Source organism: Aedes albopictus, chromosome 2 (assembly GCF_035046485.1).
Source record: "Aedes albopictus strain Foshan chromosome 2, AalbF5, whole genome shotgun sequence".
Taxonomy (NCBI): Eukaryota; Metazoa; Arthropoda; class Insecta; order Diptera; family Culicidae; genus Aedes; species Aedes albopictus.
The window spans coordinates 131087647-131112202 of NC_085137.1; the positions used below are offsets into that span (position 1 = coordinate 131087647).

The following is a 24556-nucleotide window of genomic DNA, read 5'->3' on the forward strand; positions in this document are numbered from 1 at the left end:
ACAGCAAATCGAATTAAGTGTAAACTGATAAGAAAGATAAAACACTGAGATTTTTAGAAGCAAACATGAAACAGTAAAATATCATAAATGACTGAATGACAAAAAGAAAGAGCAACAAAACTTTAAAACTACAGCAGATAGGTTATATAATACTGACCCGCAATAGACGTGATTTTGGTTTACCTAGAAGCCATACAATCAGCAACTGTATATAAATCCGATTAACGTTGCTGCTAAAATATGCTTCGGATATCTTCCAGTTGTGCCACAGTGCAAGGCAATGAAATGACCGGTATGTCCGATCTTGGTTGTATTTGTTCCAACGGCGACCATCAATGCAAATACAACAACGTAACCCGAAACTCTGTGATCAAACAAATTTCTACGACACTTCGAATGCCGGTAGTGAAGATGTATTGAGCGTTTATACCATGTTCACTCGCCATATATGAAGCTTGCATGTGTATATCACTACAAGCGGCCAACTCTCTCCATCACCATGACTGAGCCGTTTGTAGGCGGCTACAGCCAAATGCAACGAAGAACCGGTCAGTCTGGTTAAAAATATTCCATCTCTCTATCGACGTGTGTATTTGTTTGTCTGTGCTGCCGAATTTTCATCCCGGCTCCATTGCAGTCGCTTCTATCGGTTGATCAGTAGCAATTTGGTTGAGTGATTGGCTAGTTTTGATATTATCGGAAGATGTCTCCAATAACTTTGTACACTACACGGCGTACTCCGGCCGGTCGAGCTGTGGAGATCACCGCCAAGTTAATTGGCGTCGAATTGGACGTCAAGTTTATTGATTTGTCCAAGAAGGAACATTTGACTGAGGAATTTTTGAAGGTTGGTTTGAGATTGTTTGAAAGCTTGAGAGTTCAGGTGATTAATAGAGTTCCGTTTCTAGTTGAACCCTCAACATACAGTGCCAACGATCGTCGATAACGGAGTGGCTCTGTACGACAGTCACGCGATCATCGTCTACCTGGTGCAGAAATACGCCAAAGATGACGCCCTGTATCCGAAAGATCTGGTGACGCAAGCTCGCGTCAACGCATTGCTGCATTTCGAGTCGGGCATTTTGTTTGCTCGACTTCGAGGAACGTTGGAACCCATCTTCTACCATGGGTTCCCGGAGGTTCCACAGGACAAACTGACTGCCATCCACGGAGCGTATGACCTGTTGGAGGCTACGCTGCAGTCCGACTACCTGGTTGGCAACTCGCTGACACTCGCCGATGTCAGTTGCAGCACATCGCTATCCACACTGAACGCCCTGTTCCCAGTCGATGCCGGAAAGTGTCCGAAACTGGTTGCGTATCTACAACGTTTGGAAAAGAACATGCCGAGCTACAAGGAGCTGAACTCGGATCGTGCAGCCGAAGCGGTCGATTTCTTCAAGCAGAAGCTGGAAGAAAACAAAAAGAAGTGAATAAAAATAAATATGGCATCACTGGGTGGGTGATTTTCTAAAATAAAACTCAGTCTATGTTTGTTTTCTTTCTTTATCAGTCGTTCGAATTCATTTCTGCGGTAGTAAAAATGATAACAAGCAGATTATTGCCGAACGTTGCTCGATTCACCATTGGAACGCAAGCTTCCATTGCAGCAGGGATGGCCACCAATACTCCCCGAATTAAGCTCTACACCAACCCAATCAGTCCACCGGGGCGATCGGTAGAACTTACGGCGAAGGCGATCGACCTTGACATTGAAGTCATTGCCATCGATCTTCTGGGGAACGACACCCTTAAACCGGACTACCTGCTCAAGAACCCCCAGCACACGATCCCTATGATCGACGACGAAGGTAAGTTCATTTGGGACAGCCAGGCGATCAACGTGTACCTTACGACCGTCTACGGACGCAATGAAGATCTCTATCCGAACGATCCCTTCGTACGCGCCAAGGTGAACGCCGGTCTACACTTCAACTCCGGGGTGCTTTTCAGCCGGCTGAAGCTGTTGATCGTAAGTTTGATGTTCCAGGTATTCTGAACACATCCCTCATGTAACTCTCAACCACAGTCCCCAGTAATCCGAGGATTCAAACAAATCCTGGACCCCGAGAAAGTCGAGTATTTCCACATCGGTCTCCAGTTGTTCGAGGATACGCTACACGACGATTACTACATTGGCAATCGGATGACCTTGGCTGATTTGAGCTGCGTTTCGTCGGTCTCCAGCTTCGACGCCGTTCTGCCAATCAGTCGCGAGAAGTACCTATAATAAACGATGCTCTTGCGTAACTGCGAGAAACTCAAGTGCGGTGTGTTTATGATTTGCGTTTTTTTGTTTTTGTAGATTTCCAAAAACTGTCGACTGGTTGAGACGGATGGAACAGTTGCCGTATTACAACGAGGCAAACGGAAATGGAGCTCGGCAGTTGGCGAAGGTTGTGGAGAGCTTCCTGAAATGAATGGACAATGGACAACGGTTTCGAATCATTGAGGGACTGTGACGTTATGCTTTTAAAAATGAGTGATGATTCTTTAAACGTCTGTTTGGACTTGTTGCATTTGATAAGTAACATAAAGTTGTGAAGTTTGATGTGTTCAAAAGTGCATTTAGATAATCCCCAGCATGTCAATATGGCACGGGATAACTAAACTAGTTAATCAAATCTTCCAAGTTGTAAGTTTTATGAATACTGAATAAATTTTGAACAATTTTAATGTTTGTTTCCGTATTCTTACAGATTGTGATTTTTGTGAATTAAATGTATCTAAGAGTTAATCGATCAAAAAAAATCTAGATGATCTAAAAGTTAATATATATAAAAGCATGAGAAGACTTGAGTACTGTGCCAGAAACTCACTTGGGTTGGCGCACTTGAACTGTTAAAGTTTCGCTCTTCAATCTCTGATATCAATAAAAAGAGCACCTAAAAAGGGAGAAAAAAAATAATTTTGATTTTTTCAGTTTCTCCGTGTATTCTCCAGGCCAGTGGAAAAAATCGCCCACTGGGGGGCGAAAATCAGGCCGAAGGGGGCGAAAATCAGACCGAAGGGGGCGAAAATTTAAAAAACCAAAATAGGGGGAGAAAATGCCAAAAATGAGGGGGCGTTTTTTTTAAATAGTTGAGATATATCAAAAGTATTGAAATACAAGTCCAGAATATCAAATGAACCAATTAATCTACTTGACATTTCAGGATTTATTGTTTCTAGGATTATTGAAAAATGTCTCCTCCGAGATCGACTACATTTTACATAATTTTCGAAGATTATGGGAATCACCAGGGATTGAGACCGTAAGTTTAAGAATCCACCATATTGTATATAAACATTTGTGTATCCAATGCTTTGTTAATGTGGATACACGATGGATGTTGGCTCCTGTCAGAACCATTAGGTGGGAATAGGATTACCATATACGTGATGTGAACTTTTTATTAGCAAAATTCCAAAAAAATAAGTAAATTTTACACCCAAACGAATTTCCGGAACAATTCCTAGTGATACTGGAGATCCAAAAAATAAGAAACTTCTTTTGCGAAAATTCATGATTGATTTTTGTCCAAATTATGAAAGGAACAGTTTTTTTCTTAATAAGAAAGTTTTGCTATTGATTTATATGCGTTTTTCTAATGAAAATATCAATTAAAATCATGAAGTTTAAGATGAATCTGAGAACACTTTTTGAATGAAAGTCGTCACACATTGTTTGAAAATATTTCAGATACACGGGTAAAAATCCGAAACCCAAAACATGACGAAAAAGTCATAAAATCATGAAATATGTCGCTTCATGACAACATGACCACAAGTCATATTATCATGCCAAAAACGACGAATGTCATAACTATTTTTTACAATTTTCATAAAAAAAGTCATGGTTGACGAAGACGTTACGACAAACTTTTACTTGTTAATCTTTATGCAACATTATGATGCTGATTCATAGATCCATGCCGCTGTGTCATAAAACCATGAAATAGCGTCAGGAACACACATATATCGCCCAACTATGACGCATTTTGCCAGTTTCGGGTTCCGGAATTTTGCCCGGGTAAGCTCCTCGGAGGAATTCCAAACATTGTTTATTACTAGAAGCTTTTTTGAAAATTTTCCACAAATTCAGCGTCGAATTTCCTCAAAACCGAGTAATGACTGCATGTGTGCATGTCTGTATGACTATTTATTTGACAATAAAAAGTTCCCCAATTCATAGGAAGCTTGTGAATTCGCATCTATGGATTCCTAATTTTCCTGATTTGAGTACTCGTGACCAAACATCTCGGGTGTCGAAGAACCACCTTTTAGAATACTACTAAAACATCTGATTGGGGATAGTGTTAAAAAGTGTTTGTAAATGTTCCCAGTCTGTTCTGTTTTGCTCGATTTTGTTCAAGAATATGTATAGCATGAACCTGATTTCAAAATGTATTGTTTAACAAGCAAAAATGAAGTTGAATCATGATTTTTTTTTCATATGCAGACAATCAGTGCATTTGCATAACAACTCAATAAAAATGAGGGCAATACTAATTTAGATACATTGAATTCCAGTTTTTCCACAGCAGTGTCGAATACTGGGCTTTTAAAAGCTTCCGATAAGCATATTTTCAGCTTTTTATCATGGAAAAAATAAATCTCTTTAGGGGGGCGAAAATGTTTTTCTCAAGTTCTAAGGGGGCGATACCCCCTAAAAGTTTGGGAAACACTGCTCTAGGCCATTCAAACTTTCATGGAGTCTATGCAGTCATAGTATTTAGTTGGTTTCACAAGAAACAATAACAACCTAGTCAACCAGTGATCGTATAAGATGTTGCAAAAGATGTTAAAGTGAAGGCGATATACGTACATTTTACAGGGGATAGACAAAATGATCGGGACAGGCAAAATTTTCACTTTTCAAAAAATGCTCAATTAGCTGTAACTTTTCGAAAAGTGCATCAAATATTTTCAAATTTTTACTGTAAGTTCCTCGACTAGTTGTGTATCAGTGGACAAAATTTGGAAAAGATCGGACAATTATTCACGAAGTTATAAATATTTTTAAAAAAGGTAAAATTATCCGATAGCCAACTTTGAGCTGTTATATCTCCGGATTCAATGAACCGAATGCAATGAAATTTTGTCCATTTATGACTTGTATAATGAGCTATGAAAAACCATTGACTTAACTTAATATTCTTAACACGGAAGAAAGTTATAACGATTAGATTATTTTTCTAAAAAAACACCAAATTACCCAAAACATCAACATCGTTTCAAAATTCAAGAAACAAATTATAGTTCATTTAGTTTCCCTCTAATTGACCTATATATAAATGCGTTTTGAAGGAAAGTAACAACATAGCCGACAATAAATTGAAAAAGTAATGGGATGCATATTAAAAATAGACCAATTTACTAAAAAATCGTGAAAAAAATAAAATCGCTATAACTTTTTCGCTTGTTAAAAATTTCAAGTTAAGTTAAATGTTTTCCAGAGTTTATTATATGAGTCATGAATGGTCAAAATTTCATTGCAATCGGTTCATTGAATCCGGAGATATAACAGCTCAAAGTTGGCTATCGGATAATTTTATCTTTTTCAAAAATCTTTATAACTTCGTGAAAAATTGTCCGATCTTTTCCAAATTTTGTCCACTGATACACAACTAGTTGAAGAACTTACAGTAAAAATTTGAGAATATTTGATGCACTTTTCGAAAAGTTACAGCTAGTTGAACATTTTTTGGAAAGTGAAAATTTTGCCTGTCCCGATCATTTTGTCTATCCCCTGTACATGCGCCTAAATGGAGGCATGCACGCATATGGCCTCCACTTTATCATCTTATGCAACATCTTATACGATTGCTGATTGTCTGGGAATGCATAGCCTGTCAGGATCTGAAAACCTCTTGGTATCTCGAAGAAATTTTCAAGTTATTCCAGGTCAATCAAACTACCATGAAGTTTAAAATTTCAGTCCTACATTACAGTAGCCTCTTAAGCCTTTAAAGATCAATGAATGTAGGCTCAATGTACCAGTTATGGTTCTACATACTTGATTTTCAACCTTTTACGGAAAGCCTCGTTGCATAAATTACTATTTCCGTCACATTTTCATTATGCATGATCCATGATCCAATCGTTGAACTCTAGCGTTACCTAAACTGTTAGCATGACTGCCAGATTTTTTTTTATTTCAAGGGTATTTCAGGTGCGTTCCGGTTCCAAGGGTATTCCAGATGGTTTCAGGGGGTTCTAGCACCGACGAACCGACGTGACAGTGGTGATTCAAAAGTGTCCCCCCCAAATTTAACGGTCGACCAGCGAAGCGAGCGAACGCTTCTGTCAAATTAGCGCAGGCGCGAACCTTCTCCTATATGAATACACGGGGGTTTAGAGTAGACATGGGTAACTCACTCGCGAATCGGCTCAAAGAATCGATTCGCAAAACCGAGTGAGTGAGCCATGACTCTTTTCAAAAGAGTTACGATTCGCAGACGTTCTTACGGTTACGAAAAGAGTTAGCACTGCCCGCTTAATAATGATTCGACACAGAGCATCGTAATCTTCGCTAATTCATATTTTTTTCATACTTATATTGTGTGACCGGCTCGCACCAGTGTCAGTGATTTGATTTTTCGGTGAAATTAACGAACATATGCGAATCCTGGATTTCACTACGTCATGCTCAGACGTTTGTGCATTTATTTAGTCAATGCCCGTACCATGCAATTGAGTTTTCTTGAATATTGGATAGAATTGTACGAAAAGGAGTCGGCTCACATCGAAATTTGTCATTTTTTTCAAATCCCAGAAATGAGTTACTGAATCGATCAAAAGAGTCGGTTCTTTTTCGAGAGTGAATCGGGAGCGAATCACTCTCAAAATTGAATCAGTTTTCCCATCTCTAGTTTAGAGTCAAGCTATCAAAACAACGCGAATCGTTATAGAGGAGGCGGTAGTGTTCGGTTATTTTTCATCATGGCGTCGGGGACAACAAATTTGAATTTATTTGTTCTAGCTGTCACGTCGGTTCGTCGGTGGTTCTAGGTCTGTTCCAGGGTGTCTTTGGGGCGTTCCAGGGGTTTCAGGAGCGTTATAGGGGGTTTCAGTAAGTTTAATGGGTGTTCCAGCGATGTATCTAAGAGGTTCAGGAGCGTACCCGAAGTTTTAAGGGGTTTCAGTGGCATCCCAGGGTTTCAGGGGTTTAAGTGGTTTTCAAGGGGTGTCGAGGGCGTTCCAGGGATTTTCAAGGATATCATGAGTGTTCCAGAGGATTCAGCAGAATCCCTAGTGATTTCAAAGGCGTTCCAGGTTGTTTCAAGGAAATTTCGGAGGTGTTCCAGGGCATTTCAGGAGCATTACGGGGAATTTCAGTGGCGTTCCAAGAGTTTTCAAGGAGCTTCAGAAGCGTTTCAGGTGATTTTAGTGGTATTTATTTGTTTATTATATTTTCAGCTGATAATCCGACTAATTTGAGTTCCAGAAGGGTCAGGGGTGAGTCCACCCGCGGAAAAGCAAGGACGTTTCCAGGGCATTAAGAGGCGCTCGAGGGTCTTTCTGTGGGCTTCAGGAGCGTTTTATGAGTTTAAAAGGAGTTTCAGGGGCGTTACAAGGGATATAAGTGGTTTTCAAAACGTGTCAGGGGCGTCCCAGGGGTTTTCGAAGGGATTCAGATGTATTATAGACCATTTTAGTGGCGATACAGGGAGTTTCAGGGGTGTTATAGGTGCTTTCAGTGGCAGAACGCGATTTTTTTTTCAAAAATTCATCCCTCAATTTGTCAATTAGCAACATTCTGTGTCTTCTAACTACAAGTTTTTCTGTACGATTCGAATCGGTTCACCGATTTAATCGAATGCTTTGAATCGATGTTTTCACATCGATTCGATTTTAAAAATACATATTACAGAACTCTAAAATGATTCGTTTGCTGCATGTAGTTCAAGTTCATGGTGTGTTTTATTTGTCTAAATAAAATCAATATCAAAATTTGAGGTTGCACACAATTCGCGACTCTGATTTGAAAATGGATATAACGTTGAGACAGTGTATTTTGGAAAAAAAGACATTTAATATTTTTGAACCGAAAGAAAAATCCTGAGATCCTGATATTCCCCAGAACTCTGAGAAGTATTCCCATATAGTACTGAGAAAAATTCCCGCAGACTGCTGAGAGAAATTTTCCTAGAATCTTTGAAGAGACTCCCCTAGAATTCTGAAAGGAGTTCCTCTAGAAGTGTGAGAGAGATTTCTTCAGAATGCTGAAAATGATTACACCAAAATCCTGAGTAACATTATTTAGAAAAAAAGCAAGACTCTTCCGGTATCTTGGTAGGAAGTCTCTCTGAATTCTATTAAGGATTTCCCTATAATCCTGAGAGAGATAACTGCATATCTATGAGACGGAATGTCTCAAAGTCTCAAGAGGAATTCTCCCAAAATAATGCGATAGATTGTCTCAGAATTCTAAGAGAAGCTTCCCTTTGGGATTCTCCCAAAATGTTCCAGAATCGAAAGATGGATTATCCCAGAATCCTAAGATGAATTCTCCCAGAACCCTGAGAGGAATTCCAAGAGCGGTTCTTCCACATTCTTGACATAAATTCATCTAGAATACTCACAAAAAAGATTTTCGGAATTCTAAGATGAATTCCTCAAGAAACTTAAAATAAATGACCCAGAATCCTGGAAAGGGTAGCTTAGAACCCTAAGAAGGATTACTCCAGAATCCTGAAGAAGATTCCTTCAAAATACTGGGCAGGATTGCCAAAGAAACCTGAGATATACTCTCGCAGAATTCTGTGAGATAGTATTCCCCCAAAATCCTGATAAGAATTCCTCCAGAATCCTTTTAAGTATTCTCCCAGAATTCCCCTGAAATCCTGGGTAAAATCCTTTAGAATGATGAAAATAATTCTGCAAGAATCTCGAAAGGTATTCCCCAGAATTCTACGAGTAATTTCCCAAACATCCTGAGAGAGATCGTATGAGGGGTTCTTCCAGTTTCTTAAGGGAAATATATATAGAAATCTAAGAAGCATTTTTCCGAAAATCTTATCTGATTCTTCCTGGAATGGATTACGAAAACATCTAAAATGGACTTACCCAGCATCTTGAGAAAGATTCTCTGGAATTCTGAGAGGTATTCCCACATAAAACAGAAAAATTACCGCAGATTCCTGAAGTACATTCCCCCAGAATCTTTGACTCTCCTAAACTCCTGAAAAGGGTTGTCCCAGAACTACTCTGAGTTCCTCAGATTCCTGTAGAATATTTTAAGAGAATCTTCCCCTAATCTTGTCAGCGATTTTCCCTGATTACTAAGAGGGACTCTCCCAGAATCCTGAAAGGAACAACTGCTCCAAATTATAGAAAACAGAATTCTACTGGGATTCTCGTAGAATACTGAGAAGGATTTCTTCCAAACCCTTAGAGGAATCACAAAATCTATGCAAGGGATTCTCCAAAATCCATTTTTTTCTAGAGAATTCTGCCCAGAATCTCGTGATAGATTCTTCAATAAATAATAATCCTAAAAAAACGTGCCCTAGAATCTTGAAAAATATAGCCCCAGAATATCAAGGATTTTTCCAGAATCATAAGACAAATTGCCCAGAATCTTGAGAGAAATTTCCCCAGAATTCTGACGGGGAATACCCCAGAAAGACGAATTTTCAGCGAATCTTGGGAAGAGTACCCGCAGAATACTTAGTAATATTCCCCAGAATCTTAAAAGGATCTAACGCAGATTCCTGAGAAGGAAACCACTAGAATCCTGTGTGGAGTTCCCCCAGAATCCTAAGAAATATTCCCTGAGAATTCTGAGATAAATTTCGCCATAATTCTGAGAATGCTGAGTATGATTCTTCAAGAAGTTTGAGAGGAGTTCCTGAGAATGCTGAGAAAGATTTCCTCAGAATTCTGAGTGGGATCCGAAGTGAGGGTCTACTCCAGTATTCGGAAAAGGATTCTCTCGGAATATTTTATAGAAATTCTTCCAGAACCGTGAGGGATTTCCTCAGATTCCCGAGATTGATTCTCCATAAATCCTGTGACGGATTGTCTCAGAATTCTGAGAGAAGTTTTTCCTCGGGATTCTCCCAGTATGCTTGGACGGATATCCCCAAAAATCTCTCTGGCGGATTCTCCTAGAATCCTGAGAGAAATTCTTCTGCAGTATTGAAAGACAGCCCATTAGAATCCTGAAAGAGATTGCCCCAAAACCCTGAGAGAGATTCTCTACATTACCAAGAGAGATCCAATCCTGCGAGGGATTCTCAAAAAAAAAAATTGTTTGGAACCCAGAGATGGACTGACCTAGGTTCCTGAGAAGGATGCGCTAGAACCATGAAAGGGACACTCTAGGCCATAAGGAGAATACCTTTAGCATCCTGAGAAAGATTCACTTAGACTCCTAAGAGAGATTGCCCAAGAAACCTGAGATATATAGGTATGCTTCAATTGAGTGGACCCTAGATTATATAGACCCTAGATTTTATGTACTTCGATTTTATGAACATTTTACCTCGAGTTTATGTATGTACATGTTTATTAATGGTTAAATTCTACTGTGGATTCTTAAAAAAAAGTAATTTAATATTTTTGAATCGAAAGAAAAATCGGATGTGAAAAATCGATTCGGTCGATTTCGTGGGGCTTAAATATCGAATCAAAAAATCGATTAATCGGAACAAAAACATCGGTGTTGCGAACATCGATTCAAAATTGCCCAACGCTAATTCATACATATCACACCCGAAGCTATTTGTTGTGACGAGTCACCACCCGGCCAGCTATCAGCTAGAAAAAAAAGTCGCACACTGCCCTCAATCCCATGCATCCGCGCTCGCTGAATAGGGTGTCACCGTTGAGTGGTTTTGAATAGATTGACCATTGAGACTGTGAACGAAGGTCTGTTGCATTGGTCATTTCAGTCATGCAGTGCCAGCAGTGAGACTGGAATATTGCACCTTCACCGAGTCGAGTGCGCAACTAGAAATATAGGTACCATACCTACATGATGGGAAAAAATGCGATGCGGTTCGTGGTCACAAAGGTGACGACGATGATGAGCCGCTTTTTCGAATTGGGGGCGGTCGACACGATATGCACTGCGCGCTGCATAGGCCTCTGCAGAAGAGCAAAAGAGCCGCGCATCTGATCTGCAGCATTCATCGCGCGAGCCTTCTCCAGCCTCATCAACGTGCGTAATTCGCGCTCAGAAGCAGTAACAGCCTCAGCATGCCTGTACACTAACGACCGGGCATTCGGCAGCGTGAAAGGGCATTAAAACGAAGTTAATAGATGTTTTGGTTCGAATCTCTGGTTTGTGTGCCAATTGTGATGTAAGCGACGCGCAATAATTGAGAGCCGGAGTAATATGGTCAATCCGGCGAAAATCCAACGCGCTAAGCGCCGGCGTTCATGCCATGTTAAGTCAAACATAATCGTTGGTTGTTAGTTTTTTCCTCTGGTTTTGTGATGTGTCCTGCTTAAAAGTTAGATATGATGGTGTATGATGGCGAGCTTGAGCTACAAAGTAGGATAAAGTTAGTGAGCCTTTTTATAGCATAGAATGTGATCTTTTAAATAGACTCGCGCAAGGAAAATGTTGAAAAAAAAACTATCAATAAATCCCAAATATAAACTAAATCTGATTCTTGAGAATACCTAGGGATGATATAGTGTCCAATATTAATATCGGAATCTTATTCAGAATTTAGATGAAATATTGATCAACATTGATAACTTAATGCCTACCTTAAATTATCGCAAAGCTTATAATAGAACTGCATCTTAATCATACGTAAAGGTCAATCAGATATTAAAAATGTTTGAAGTTAGAAAACATCTACAAACTCATCCACCAGCACCCACATCACTTGACCTGCCTCTGTCTCTAGGCGCAATCATGTACACTTCGTCTTGACCGAGTTTATTGTCAAGCCTTTCCTCGCTTCCCCCATTGTCCTACGATCGATGACGATGAGTTCAATATAGTCCGACAAGCCAAGAAGCATGTGATTATTGTGGCTTCTCTCTGTACAGCAGATGTTCTTATCGCTTCTAACAAACGAGTCAGAGGAAGAGCGAAACGAACGGCGGGTGGTGTTCGCCGCTGCAAAAGCCGCGCTTAAGACCGAGATAAGAGCAAGCAAAAAGGCCTGCCTTGAGGGTCTCTGTCAGAGTGCCAATACGAACCCGTGGGGTGACGCCTACAGGATTGTTATGGCCAAGACGAGAGGTGTGATGGCTCCTACAGAGCAATCTCCAGAGATATTGGAGGGGATCATTGGAGGACTTTTTCCGCGTCATGATCCTAGTCCTTGGCCTCCTTTCGTAGGACAGCCGGGGACTGGGGCTGGCGATGAGGAGAGGGTCACCGATGTGGAACTTGCGGGAATAGCTTAGTCCCTTAGCGTAGATAAGGCCCCAGGTCCGGACGGAGTTCCGAACCTGGCCTTAAAAGTAGCTATTGCAGAGGCTCCCGAGATGTTCAGGTCTGCTATGCAGAAATGCCTGGACGAAGGAGTTTTCCCAGAAGCTTGGAAGAGGCAGAGCCTGGTACTATTGCCAAAGGCGGGGAAACCACCCGGAGACCCGTCGGCATATAGACCAATATGCTTGATTGACACGGCGGGGAAGGTGCTCGAAAAGATCATCCTCAATAGAATGTTGAGGCACACAGTAGAAAAAATAGCCACAGATTGTCAATGTGAGTGTTTGTGTGACCAACATCTAGTTTGCCACGCCCTTACAGCGTCAGTACCGGTCCTACAAGTGTCAATCTAATTTGTAAAAACAAAAAAAAAACATCCACAACAACATGTGTATTTCAAAATTATGGATAAATACATCTAAGGTATGAAATAATAGTTATTTATGTAACGAGTTGCAAAAAGTTGATTTTTTCAGCACGAGCCGTACATTTATCCAACGAGGCCTGCCGAGTTGGGGGGCATCCATAAAGTACGTCACGCTTAGAGGGGGGAGGGGGGGTTCTGAAAAATGTGACAAGCAATGTGTTAAGTATAGGAAAAACCCATACGAAGGGGGGAGGGGGGGTTGAAAATTCCCATTTTTAGCGTGACGTACTAAATGGATGCCCCTTGGATAAATACCAAGAGTGCTGAAAAAATCGAGTTTTGCAAAATGTTATGCAATGATTTTTTCATTATGAAACCCATTTGAGTTGCATAATGTTCATAATGCAACTCAAATGAATTGCATTATGAACATTATACAAATATTTTTCATTATGCAACTAATTTCAGTTGCATAATGAATCAGTTCTGAAAAATTGGCCATTATGATACCAAAATGAGTTAGATAAAATAGAAATTATGATACTAAATTGCATAAAATAAATTAATTTATTGGTTACAGCGCCATTAGCGATCTAATTTCTCATACATCTACTAGGCACACCGAGGCTGTAAATGGTCTCTCGAGTAGCCAGTAGCCAGTAGGCGTGGATGAGGTCCAGGAAACTGGAGCTGGCTCACCATAAAACTGAGGTGATGGTTCTGAACAACCGGAAGTCGGAGCAGCAAGTGGTGATCAGTGTAGACAAACACTTGGGCGTGATGATCGACGATAAGCTAACCTTCGGTTGCCACGTTGATTACGCCTGCAAAAGAGCCTCCACAGCTATAGTGGCACTGTCCCGGATGATGTCCAATAGGTCTGCGGTGTACGCCAGCAAACGCAAGGTATGGGGACCCGACTTAGGACACGGCGTTAAGTACCACGGTAGAAACTGGAAAGTACTTATAGGCTAGCCTGAGGGTTACGAGCGCGTACCGTACCGCGTCACATGATGCACTCTGCGTCATAGCTGGTATGGTGCATATTCGGTTTCCTTATCGGGGAGGACCTAGAGTGCTACGAAATACGCGTCACAAGAGGCATACGCGGGACTGCCAAATTGGCCCCCATGGTCAAATGGTAGCGCGCGTGAGACAGTTCCACCACACGAAGGTGGATAAACATATTGATCTTGAGGGTAGATAGTATAGGGTTAAAAGGCGTCATGGGGGAGTAACATTCCACCTGACCCGGGTCCTTTCGGGACATGGTTGCTTCCGACAATATCTACATCGTTTCGGTCATGTTTGCCACATGCGGGAAGGGCACAACTCCGGACAATCATGTGTAGGGATGGGATCACCTACATCGTTTAGGAGCTACAGAGCAGGTGGCGCGTGGTCTCAGAGAATGGCTAGTGCAGACGCTATACAAGAGTTGGTCCAAGGGTTCGGAGTCCACTAGGTAGGGCATACCGGTGCCCTGCGGTCGAAATCGACCCTAACAGCGATTAAGTGGCCGCGGGAGAACATACTGGTAGCGTTGCTGTCGTGCCGTCGGTCTACTGGGTTGACTGGGTGGAGGCCCCATGTCGGTACGTCCTTCTGTGCGCTGGCTAGGGCCTTACTTGCGGGAAGATCAAATCACTGTGCACGCGGGATCAGTTTTTGAAACTTGCTGTGCAGTTGTAAGCAGGCGTGGTGGTAGTGGTGGATAGAAGAACGTCCGAATGGGATGAAAGGGGAAACATTTTTTCCGACTTGCAGGGTTGTTACAAGAAGGGTAGAAATGATCCGCGCCAAATCCGCGCGAGGAAAACTTGAATCCGCACCAAATCCGCGCGATTCTGGAAATAAATTCGCGCCATATCTGCGAGAACGTGAATCTGTGTTTTTTTTTACTTTACGTTATTGAAGAAATCCAATAAACTGGAATGAACTAGTTGAGTGCTGGATCACAGACAAACAGACGTAACACCTTGAACGATTTTCATGGAAATCCATCGCCCAGTTCACACTACCATCACCTGGTGGAAAAGTTGCACGAATCACTGTGTTGTGCAATATCGTTAACAGAAGGCGCTAGTGTGAAACGTCAAACGCATAGAAAAACGATACGCGCGCCTCTGGTTGTGAAAGCCACAACTATGAAAATTTAAAATGATCGTTAAAAGCGTGGTCGATGGAAATTTTGCAAGTGTTACGTCTGTTTGTCTGTGGCTGGATGAAGAATGAACTTTTGTTTCGTAAATCAACGGAACTCATCTTGATTATTGTAAACTTTCTGCAAGTGAGTTTGAAGACATTTCGGCAAAACTCTTGTTATTTTTTCCAAAAACATTTCTTGATGATTAATTGGGCTATATTTGATAAGCACAATGATACATATTGCCCATTTTACTGGCATTTTACCAGGTTTGCTGGTATGTCTAAAACATACTGGAAAAACTTGTGATTAGAAGGCACGAAATGTTGCTAATTGGCAAATTGAGAGATGAAATTTGTGAAAAAAATCGCGTTCTGGTGGGATTCGAACCCACGACTCCGTATTCGCTAGACCGGCGCTTTAACCAACTAAGCCACAGAACAGGTAATGGTTCTGTCGAATATAAAAGTTGACAAATCTTTTGCATGCGGCACATCAAATCACGGCTTGATAACAGGTTATTGAGGAAGTAGGCTAAGACCACATTATGGGCTGTCAGTACCGTCTACCCCCGTTGGTTTGAACGACACCTCATGCAAACCAGCGAGGTTCATTTTTTAATTTGAACTTCTAGTAACCCTGTGGGCATGAAAAATCACGCTGATGGAACCCTTTTTGCTGTTTTGTTTTGATTCTGAGTTCCGTTTCACCCCGTTCCATGAGCAGAATGACTTTTGAACTATTTTTAGTTTGAACGATGTGCAGATTAGAGGGGGTCAAATTAAAAAGTGTTCAGATTAGATGAGGTCAAACCAACGGGGGTAGACGGTGGTGCCGAAACTAGTTGCGGGTTTCCCTCCGAAAGCGGGTAAATATAAAATTTAACCAAACCCATGGCTTTTTTGATAACCTAATAAACTTTAGCAAGCAAATAGGCTCAGACTATTTAAGAGACTATCGGTAGTGTTCCGCAACCGGTTCCGGGCCGGAAGTGATACCAAACCCATGCATGCGATCAAATCACGGCTTTTTAGGTAACATGATGAACAGTTGCAAGAAAATAGACGCAAGCCATATCAGTGTGTTACGGAACCGATTACGGGTGTCCCGCCAGAAATGGTCAAATGTAAAAGAGAACCAATACATGTGACATATCAATGACTCATTCAGTAACAAGATATCCGTCGGAAGTGGTAAAATATAGAAGGGAACTAAACCATAGCGGCGTTTTTGATAATCTGATGAACGGTCAACAAGAAAATAGCCTCAGGCCACATCTAGAACTTGTAATAATATTTCGGAATCGGTTGCGGGTGTTCCATCGGAAGTGATTTAATAGAAGTGAACCAAAATCATGCATGCGATACATACAATCGCGGCTTTTTCAAAAATTTGCCGAACGGTTAGCAAGAAAATAGCCTCAGATCACATTAATTTTCGGCTTTTCAGGTAACCCGATGAACAGTTGACAAAAATATAGTATAAGACCATATTTGAAACAACCGGAATCGGTTCCAGGTGTCCCGCCGGAAGTGGTCAAACGTAAAATTTAACAAAACCCATGCAAGCTGCACATCAAATATTGGAATTATAAAAGTGAACAAAATAAATGTAAAAGCAATAAATCAAATTGTGGCTTTTTTGATAGCATGTAAACGTTGGGTAAGATTATAAGTGAAGAAATGGTCAGTCTTTATATATGCAAGGGAACAAAATCGTGACCAAAGCGATCTCTTCAAATCACACTATTTCATGGCACAAATGTCCCAAATGGAGGATAACGTGCCTCTGGAGCCGGCCTTCTGAACACTCTTCAAAACGACTTGGCACATGCATTTAACGATCAATTTAAATTTCATTTGATTTGCGCGATCGTTCCACCAGATGCGCAAGTGTTCGATCGCTTTGACCTTTGCCAGTGTACACGTTGCTAAATGATGCAAACGAAAATTACAGGCAATTTGTGTAGTAGTGTGCGTGTCAACAAAACGTCAAATCGAAATCCATCATGGCCGACAGTGTCGCACGCGGTTCTACCAACAGGTGGCAATGTGCTCATGAAAATGACACCGGGCAAATTTTTTTTTGATGAATTTCCTCTAAGAGTTACGTCTGTTTGTCTGTGATAGTAGGATGGATCAACGTTTTATGGAAAAAATATAATTTAATCGCATCAACACCTTATACAGCTTTTCAATTTTCAATCTCCTTATGCTTCTAAAATTACTGCTCAAAATTGAATGGAAAATTTTCATTTTCTGCATTTTTCTCGTAGGAAGGTCAAATTTTACATGAATCGTGTTACTAAATGATAATAAAATATAGCCTAAAGTGTGCTGAAATAAACATTGGCGAAGATCACAAAGTGATCTGTGATTGTGAATAAAGTTAACCTTCTTCATGCATTAGCTGACACTCACCCCGCTGCCGTAGTGAATGGAATGGGGTCATAATGACCCCAATACACGACTAGGGTTAAGGTGGTCAAGCAGGTCTGATAGCAGGTCTGAGAGGTCTGATATTTTTCTGCTCTGTTTTGCTACTGAACATAACATCGGAATATGCATCACCAATAAGTTTCGAAAATCGATGATGGCTTTGTTAAAATTGTTGCTTTTCAATGTAGAGTGTTTTCAGGATTCAGGAACATTTTGGCTAACGTCGACGAAAAGTTCATGAGTACATATTCGACGAGAAAGGCACTATCACCACTAGGTGGATTAATCTGGGTTTTTTAGAAAAATCTTTAAAACTAGCATAAATTTAAGAAGGTTACTTATGAAGAATTTTTATAAGATCACTTCGAAAAATTTTTGATTAATGCCTTAGTAGCACAGACAAATGTCTGTGTTAGTAGTTCTTGAATAAATCTTCAGTGAGGAATTTCCATTTCCCAATACCTGAAGGAACCTGACAAAACGTCGCTTAAAATTAGTAATCACTAGGAAAATCCTATAAGGGCAATGTTGAAAATTTTAAAGATTAACTTACTGGAGTCCTTTGAAACTTCTGGATTTTTAAGGAGTTTCTCCAAGAATTCCTGCAGTATTATATCCTGGAATGCTTGCAAAGATTAACCAGAATTTTTCGCAAAAGTTTTCACTAGCAATTCTTGTATTGATTTATATGTCTTTTTCAAAAGTTTCCACCATGATTCCCCTGAATAGATTTGTCCCGAAATAATATAGGGATTTAGGCCGTTACAAATATTTATTTCACTTTTTGTCCCACCACTCTTTGGCTTGTCGAGGGGGGGGATAAAAATAATAAAGCATTTAATCTGAAAAATATTTAAAACTCATCGGATTTGTTAAAGAATTTTTAGCAAGGCTCGATATTTTGATAAATATTTTTTTATCTGCCCCCTCAAAATGCCATTTTGAGCCAAAAATTTTTGAAGGGGGGGGGGAGACAAAAATTCAAAAATAAATTTGTATCAGCCTTATCTAGAAATTTCTTTTGTATAAAAATTCGCGAAAACAGATTTGTTTTTTTTTGAGTAACTTGTAGGGTAGAAGCTTCAGTGTTGGCCAGCCCGGAGTTTTGGCCATAGTGCGGTATTCAGCCTGTTACGATCAAAATCGGCAGAAATTTATTTTTTACTAGTAGATTCTAATATAATATGATAATAACAGCTGTGAAAACCATACATTTCGATTAAAAAAGTATAGATCGAAACCTTTCATTTAACACATTGATAGGTTTCATTGGATTATAATATTAATAATAATATAATAATTATAATAATTAATAATAATTATTGGTTATTTTTATAAAAATGATTTGCCTTAGACTGGCCAAAACCGGTGCCCGCACCCTATTTGTTGAAAGTTGAATAAAGATATACTTCATACCGACAATGAAAATATTGGAGGAAATATTGCACAACTTCTTCAGAGAGATATTGTGAAAAGCTGATGAAAATCGTAAAAAATTGACGTAAACCAAACGCAGTAGGCATGACAAAGTTTGTCGGAAACAGCCAGTGATGTCAAGTACATTTGAACATCCAAATCGGCAATTTTTAAATTTAAACAAATATACGTTTCATAATTTTAAAATCAAATGTCGATAATCATTCAAAAATTTCGCCATATACACTACGAAAATCAATTCCGCGCCAAATCCGCGCGAGGGCCAAATTCCATTGGTAAATCGGCGCCAAATCCGCGAAAATCGTGAAATCCGCGCTGTTGTAACAACCCTGGACTTGTTGAAAATTTTCTGTTTTTTATACTTTGTGGAAAAAGCATCTATTTCAGATACACTTTTTCAAATAAAATGTTTAAAAATGGTATTTAAATGTGTGATAAACATCGATTTTAACTTTGTAAGAATCGAACACAATCAGCCAAATACATGTCGAATGGTTGAAACTGTTTAATAAAGTAATGAACGCATAGGACTAAAATTAGAAAAAAAAAACAATTAAAATGTCTACTCAACAACATCTACTTTCATGAGCTCTGCGGAAAAGCTTCGGCATATATTTGATAAAAGTAATGAGTGACCCTGGTTATTTTCGCATTGAACTTTATGTTACCGCAATGATTTCAGAGTTTCATCGAGTTCAAATTTTTGGATTGCACTCGGGAAACTGACTATGCGCCAGCATGCTATCTTGGTGGACTCCCCAAAGCGAATCATCGATGTTGGGGTCATCGATGAGGGTGTGATGTGCAATAGGCCCTCCCTGGTGATAGACTCAGGACCGAGTCCAGTAGAGGACGATGCTTCATTCGTCGTAAATTCATCGAAGCGAATTGTAGATCATCGAGTAACCAAGTCTAGTTTCCGAGGGCCAAATTTGTTCGATCATCTAATTTTAAATGATTACTGAGATCCCAGTAAAATATAAAATAATAGAAAATACTGTAACATGGAAACATATTAAGAAAACCTGTTCGTCATTTTGTTAGTGGTAACAATATATCTGAAGTGGTAGTGCAAAGCGATTTGGACGTTTCACATGGTGAGCTCGTTCCATGCTATCATGGAATTAGAACTCTGAATCAAACTGTGTCCAGTTGGGATATAATATCGGGAAAAGCATATTTGGTATACTTTGGGCCAAAAACTTCTAAAAATATCGCAGTTCTAGGCCACCCTACCTAACTGCAGAATCATAACAAACGACGCCAAACTATGTCATAAAATTTTCAATAATCATGCTAGATTCCCCTCACCGTGTCTTGGCCTAGCCCTAGCGGGTGTCATTTGATGTTCATTTTATGGACTATTCTCCGGTTGATTGTATGACAAAAGCTCCAGCACCAACACAAATCCATAATAGGGTTTGTGTGCCATCAGTAATCTCATGCTCCCAATTTCATCCTATTCGAAAACAAGCGATTACGGCACCGATTGATTCCGTTCTTTTTGTTTTCATGCGTGCTCACTTCTTACAAAAAATACAAAAATAAGAAACAAAACAAACAGTGCTTCAATCCTTTGTTTTTCGTAGGATGAAAATGGGAGCCACATGCTTAATAAGGGAACCAATACCCTAGAATGCTTCCACGACTCAATCGTCACTATTTAGTTCTATTCCAAATGCATGTCACGAGCACATCACCACGACTAACTGGCACGTTCTACGGGAACCCAAGACGTAGGAAAAAACACTCTGGGTGAGTTAGCATAGGAAAAAGCAGAAACCAAAAGTAGGACAATGTTAGACCCGTCGTCGTCGTCATCGTCCGCCAAGGAAAGTCAATAACTACCCACTGTTCTCTGTTTTGCTACTCGTTCGTCTTGCATAATAGTTTAGAGGCCTATGCTGGTCAAACCGCAGGCCAACCATAAAAGCAACTTACCTATTGAGCTGAGAGCCCGGGTCTTTGGTTTTGTTCTTATGCATCGCGGTGCTTTCTGCGGATTCTCTTTCTCTTCGCGATTCGGACCACAACCGCAGAGTCGCAGTGTGTTACTCTAGCAGTAAGGCAGCAGCATCATCACCGTCATCATCATCATTGGTTTGCCATCTACCTTATAACTGTAAATTTCGGATCGGTACGTTGTGATGGTCTACCAACCGCACTTGTCTAGGACTTGACCTCAAGGATGCTTGTTTTAATGGGGCAAATTTTCGAGACCGCGTATGATTTCTCTTTGCCAATTCCAACGTTGTTGGAACGTTGCGTTTGCATTTTGACTCTCGACAAAAATTTGCGTGGATTGAGAAATTTCTTCGCCGAATAACCAACTAGGGCCATCAGCCGGACTCGTTTGTCCGGTCCGGTTGTCGTTGGTGCTGCTGGTGCAGCTGCAGACTCCAGCGAGAGGAGATAAATACTACGAGCGGGGATGGTGGATTGGTTGGACCCACGATCAGTTGTTGATTAAAATGCACAAGCAGCCGTGAAATCGCTCCGACCAAGGGAATGGATTAACGAATTTGAATAAATATTTAAGGAGTTGATGATTAATTTTGATTACATTTTTGGTTCGATCCGGTTGAGATTCAAAAACTTGTCCCGTGCCTGGGGATCGTGGTTATTGACGTCATCGTGACACAGAGATATTTTTACATGGTTGTTCATGCGAAGAAAGCTTGGAATAATGCAATCCTACTATCTGTTCCGAGTCTTTCTTTTGCTGAACGTTTGGTGAGGTCTGAAATATTCAAGTGTCAATTCTTCAAAAGTAGCTTTACTCACATGCATTAGAAAAAACGTTATTTAAAATGCAATAGCATAGCATGAATACTGGATCGTGAATGGAGTTGCAAAGATGAGCATAGCAATGGATATGCAGATTTCGCTAATATTTATAATTCCATCACACATGACCAAGTCCTTTTGAGTATAAGTTCTATCATCACCATAGAATGCGCTTAAACTTGAAATAACTTGCGATACGTGAAAGTAATATGCAACATATATTAAATAGTCAAGTCACGTATTATGCCATTCGAGAAAAATCAGCTTATGGAAATTATCTGCTTTCGTATTCTTATATAAGCGCGACAGTTACTAAGAATTCCCCCGAGAGGGTAAGCCGCAACAGTAAAGCGAATTCCCCCGAGAGGGTAAGCTAACAGCGAATTCCCCCGAGTGGGTAAGCTGCAACAGTAAAGTGAATTTCCCCGAGGGTAAGCTAGCAGTGAATTCCCCCGAGAGGGTAAGCTGCAACAGGAAAGCGAATTCTCCCGAGAGGGTAAGCTATCAGCGAATTCCCCCGAGAGGGTATGCTGTAGCAGTAAAGCGAATTCCCCCGAGAGGGTAAGCTAACAGCAAATTATCCCAACAGGGTAACCTGCAACAGTAAAGCAAATTCGCCCGAGAGGGTAAGCTGCAACAGTCAAAGTAGATTTAGGTAGAAGGATGTTTATGATGGAGATGTAGAGTGAAGGATGTAGGAAAGCAGTTCAAGGATAAAGGATGTAGAATAATGGTGATGAGGATGACGATTATGAAGGATAAAGCATGTAGGATGAAGGAAGAAAGATGTAGGATGAAAAAAGAAGAATATAGGATGTAGAATGAAAGAAGTTGGATGAAGTATGAAGGATATAGGATGTAAGATGAAGGATAAAGGATAAAGGATGAAGAATGATGGCGACGATGAAGATGAAGGATGAAGGATGAAAGATGTAGGATGAAGAAATAGAAATATAGAATGTAGGATGAAAGATGAAAGATAAAGGAAAGATGTTGGATGAAGTATGAAGGATATAGGATGTAGGATAAAGAATAAAGGATGTAGAATAATGATGATGATGATGAAGGATAAAGAATGTAGGATGAAGGATGAAAGATGTAGGATGAAGAAAGAAGGATATAGGATGTAGGATGAAAGATAAAGGGAAGATGTTGAATGAAGTATGAAGGATATAGGATGTAAGATGAAGGATAAAGGATGTAGAATGATGGCGATGATGATGAAGGATGAAGGTTGATGAAAGTTGCAGGATGAAGTGTGAAGGATGAACGATGTAGAATGAAGTGTGCCTGGATGATCGATGAAGCATGTAGGATGAACGAAGAAGGGTGTAGGATGAAGAATGAAGGGTATAGGATGTATGATGAATGATGATGATGATGATGAATATGATTATGATAATAATGAAGGATAACACTAGTTTACAGCATTTTTGAACTCGGTAAGCTGATGATCGTTTTTGGTGTAGAATCATGCCCTGAATTCGAAAACGCGAAGGAAAAAAATTACAGTAGAGCGGAAATTTTTTCGACTTTCTATACAAGGTTGATGGCTTGAAATCGATTTTTGTTCTATTTTTAAGCAAAGTCGCTCACTTCACACATCTCATTCTCCGTAATCAATGCTCCGATTGAGCTGAATTTTTTACTGTAACTCACCCACATATAATATGTAAAATAAACGTTGAGAAAACAATTTTAAATTGATTTTTTCTTATTGAAAAAAATACATTTCTTCATAAATTTTTGGAAATTTTGCTAACATTTAAGGAGATCGTCCCCAAAACTTGCCCATATCTTGATTTTCATCAATCTGACGCAAAACCTCCTTTCAGATGATCGAATGGTATTATATTCAGCTTTTAATTTATGGAAAAAGATTTAAAATTGGTTGAACAAAACGCAAGCTATTTAAATTTTATTAAATTCCATATTTTAAAAAGTTGTAAAACTCGATATTGATCTAAAACTCAAAAACTGTTCTACTTTAAATTTTTTGAAGCACGGTTTTGAAATCAGCGCTAAAATATGCTTCAAAAATTTTGGTCGTTGACAGAAGTTCACGACTTTCGTTTTATTTTGTAAACTAGTGTAATGGATGAAAGATAAAGAATGGAAGATGACGAAGCTAAAAGGATGAAGAATGGAGAATGTAGAACGAAGGATGAAGGTTGTATGATGTAGGATGAAGAATGAAGGATGATGATGATGATGATGATGATGATGATGATGATGATGATGATGATGATGATGATGATGATGATGATGATGATGATGATGATGATGATGATGATGATGATGATGATGATGATGATGATGATGATGATGATGATGATGATGATAATGGTGATGAAGTATGCAGGATAAAGGTTAAAGGATGAAGGCTGACCCAGTCAACCAGTGATCGTATAAGATGTAGCATAAAATGTTGAAGTGGAGGCGATATGCGTACATTTTACATGTGCCTAAATGGAGGCATGCACACATATGGCCTCCACTTTATCATCGTATGCAACATCTTATACGATTACTGGTTGACTGGGGAAGGACGCAGGATGAAGAATGAAGGATGATGATGATGAAGGATGTTAAATGGAGGATGCAGGATGTAAGGTAAAGTATGAAGAATGACGAATGAAGAATACAGTAGACTTTCTATAACTGCAACATGTTTACGTTTCACTTGTCGAATAAAATTCGATAACTGCAAAGTTGTTGCACTTAGCGGTATCAGGTATCAGTATGTCGGCTCCAGAGGCACGTTCTCCTCCATTTGGCCATTTAGTGGACTTTCAGTAAAAAAAACATTGCATTTAAAGCGTTTGCACCGAGTGAACGTCTACTGTATAGGATGAAGGATGATGATTATAATGATGAAGGATATAGGATGGAATATGAAGGATGGAACATGAAGGATGATGACGATGATGAAGAAAAATGAAGGATGATGATGATTTTGATAACGTTGATAACGGTTGAAGGATTAAAGATGAAGG

The 24556-nt window shown here is 39.9% G+C and overlaps 3 protein-coding genes across 8 annotated transcripts in view; all 3 read left to right on the forward strand.

Annotated features, from left to right (window-relative positions):
• LOC109417701 (suppressor APC domain-containing protein 2) overlaps window positions 1-24556 on the forward strand; it is a 195990-nt gene that overhangs the window by 161681 nt on the left and 9753 nt on the right. The gene's annotated exons all lie outside the window — the stretch shown is intronic.
• LOC115255347 (glutathione S-transferase 1) lies at window positions 641-1509 on the forward strand (the record flags this gene model as incomplete). The annotated part of the gene is given in 2 exon segments (XM_029853372.2): window positions 641-847; window positions 909-1509. Coding segments are annotated over 2 exon segments (669 nt in total). The 3' UTR covers window positions 1434-1509.
• On the forward strand, window positions 1490-2676 carry LOC109417698 (glutathione S-transferase 1). Its single transcript, XM_019691769.3, has 3 exons — window positions 1490-1972; window positions 2030-2220; window positions 2306-2676. The coding sequence occupies exons 1-3, from the start codon at window positions 1490-1492 to the stop codon at window positions 2418-2420; spliced, it is 789 nt and encodes a 262-aa protein (XP_019547314.2). The 3' UTR covers window positions 2421-2676.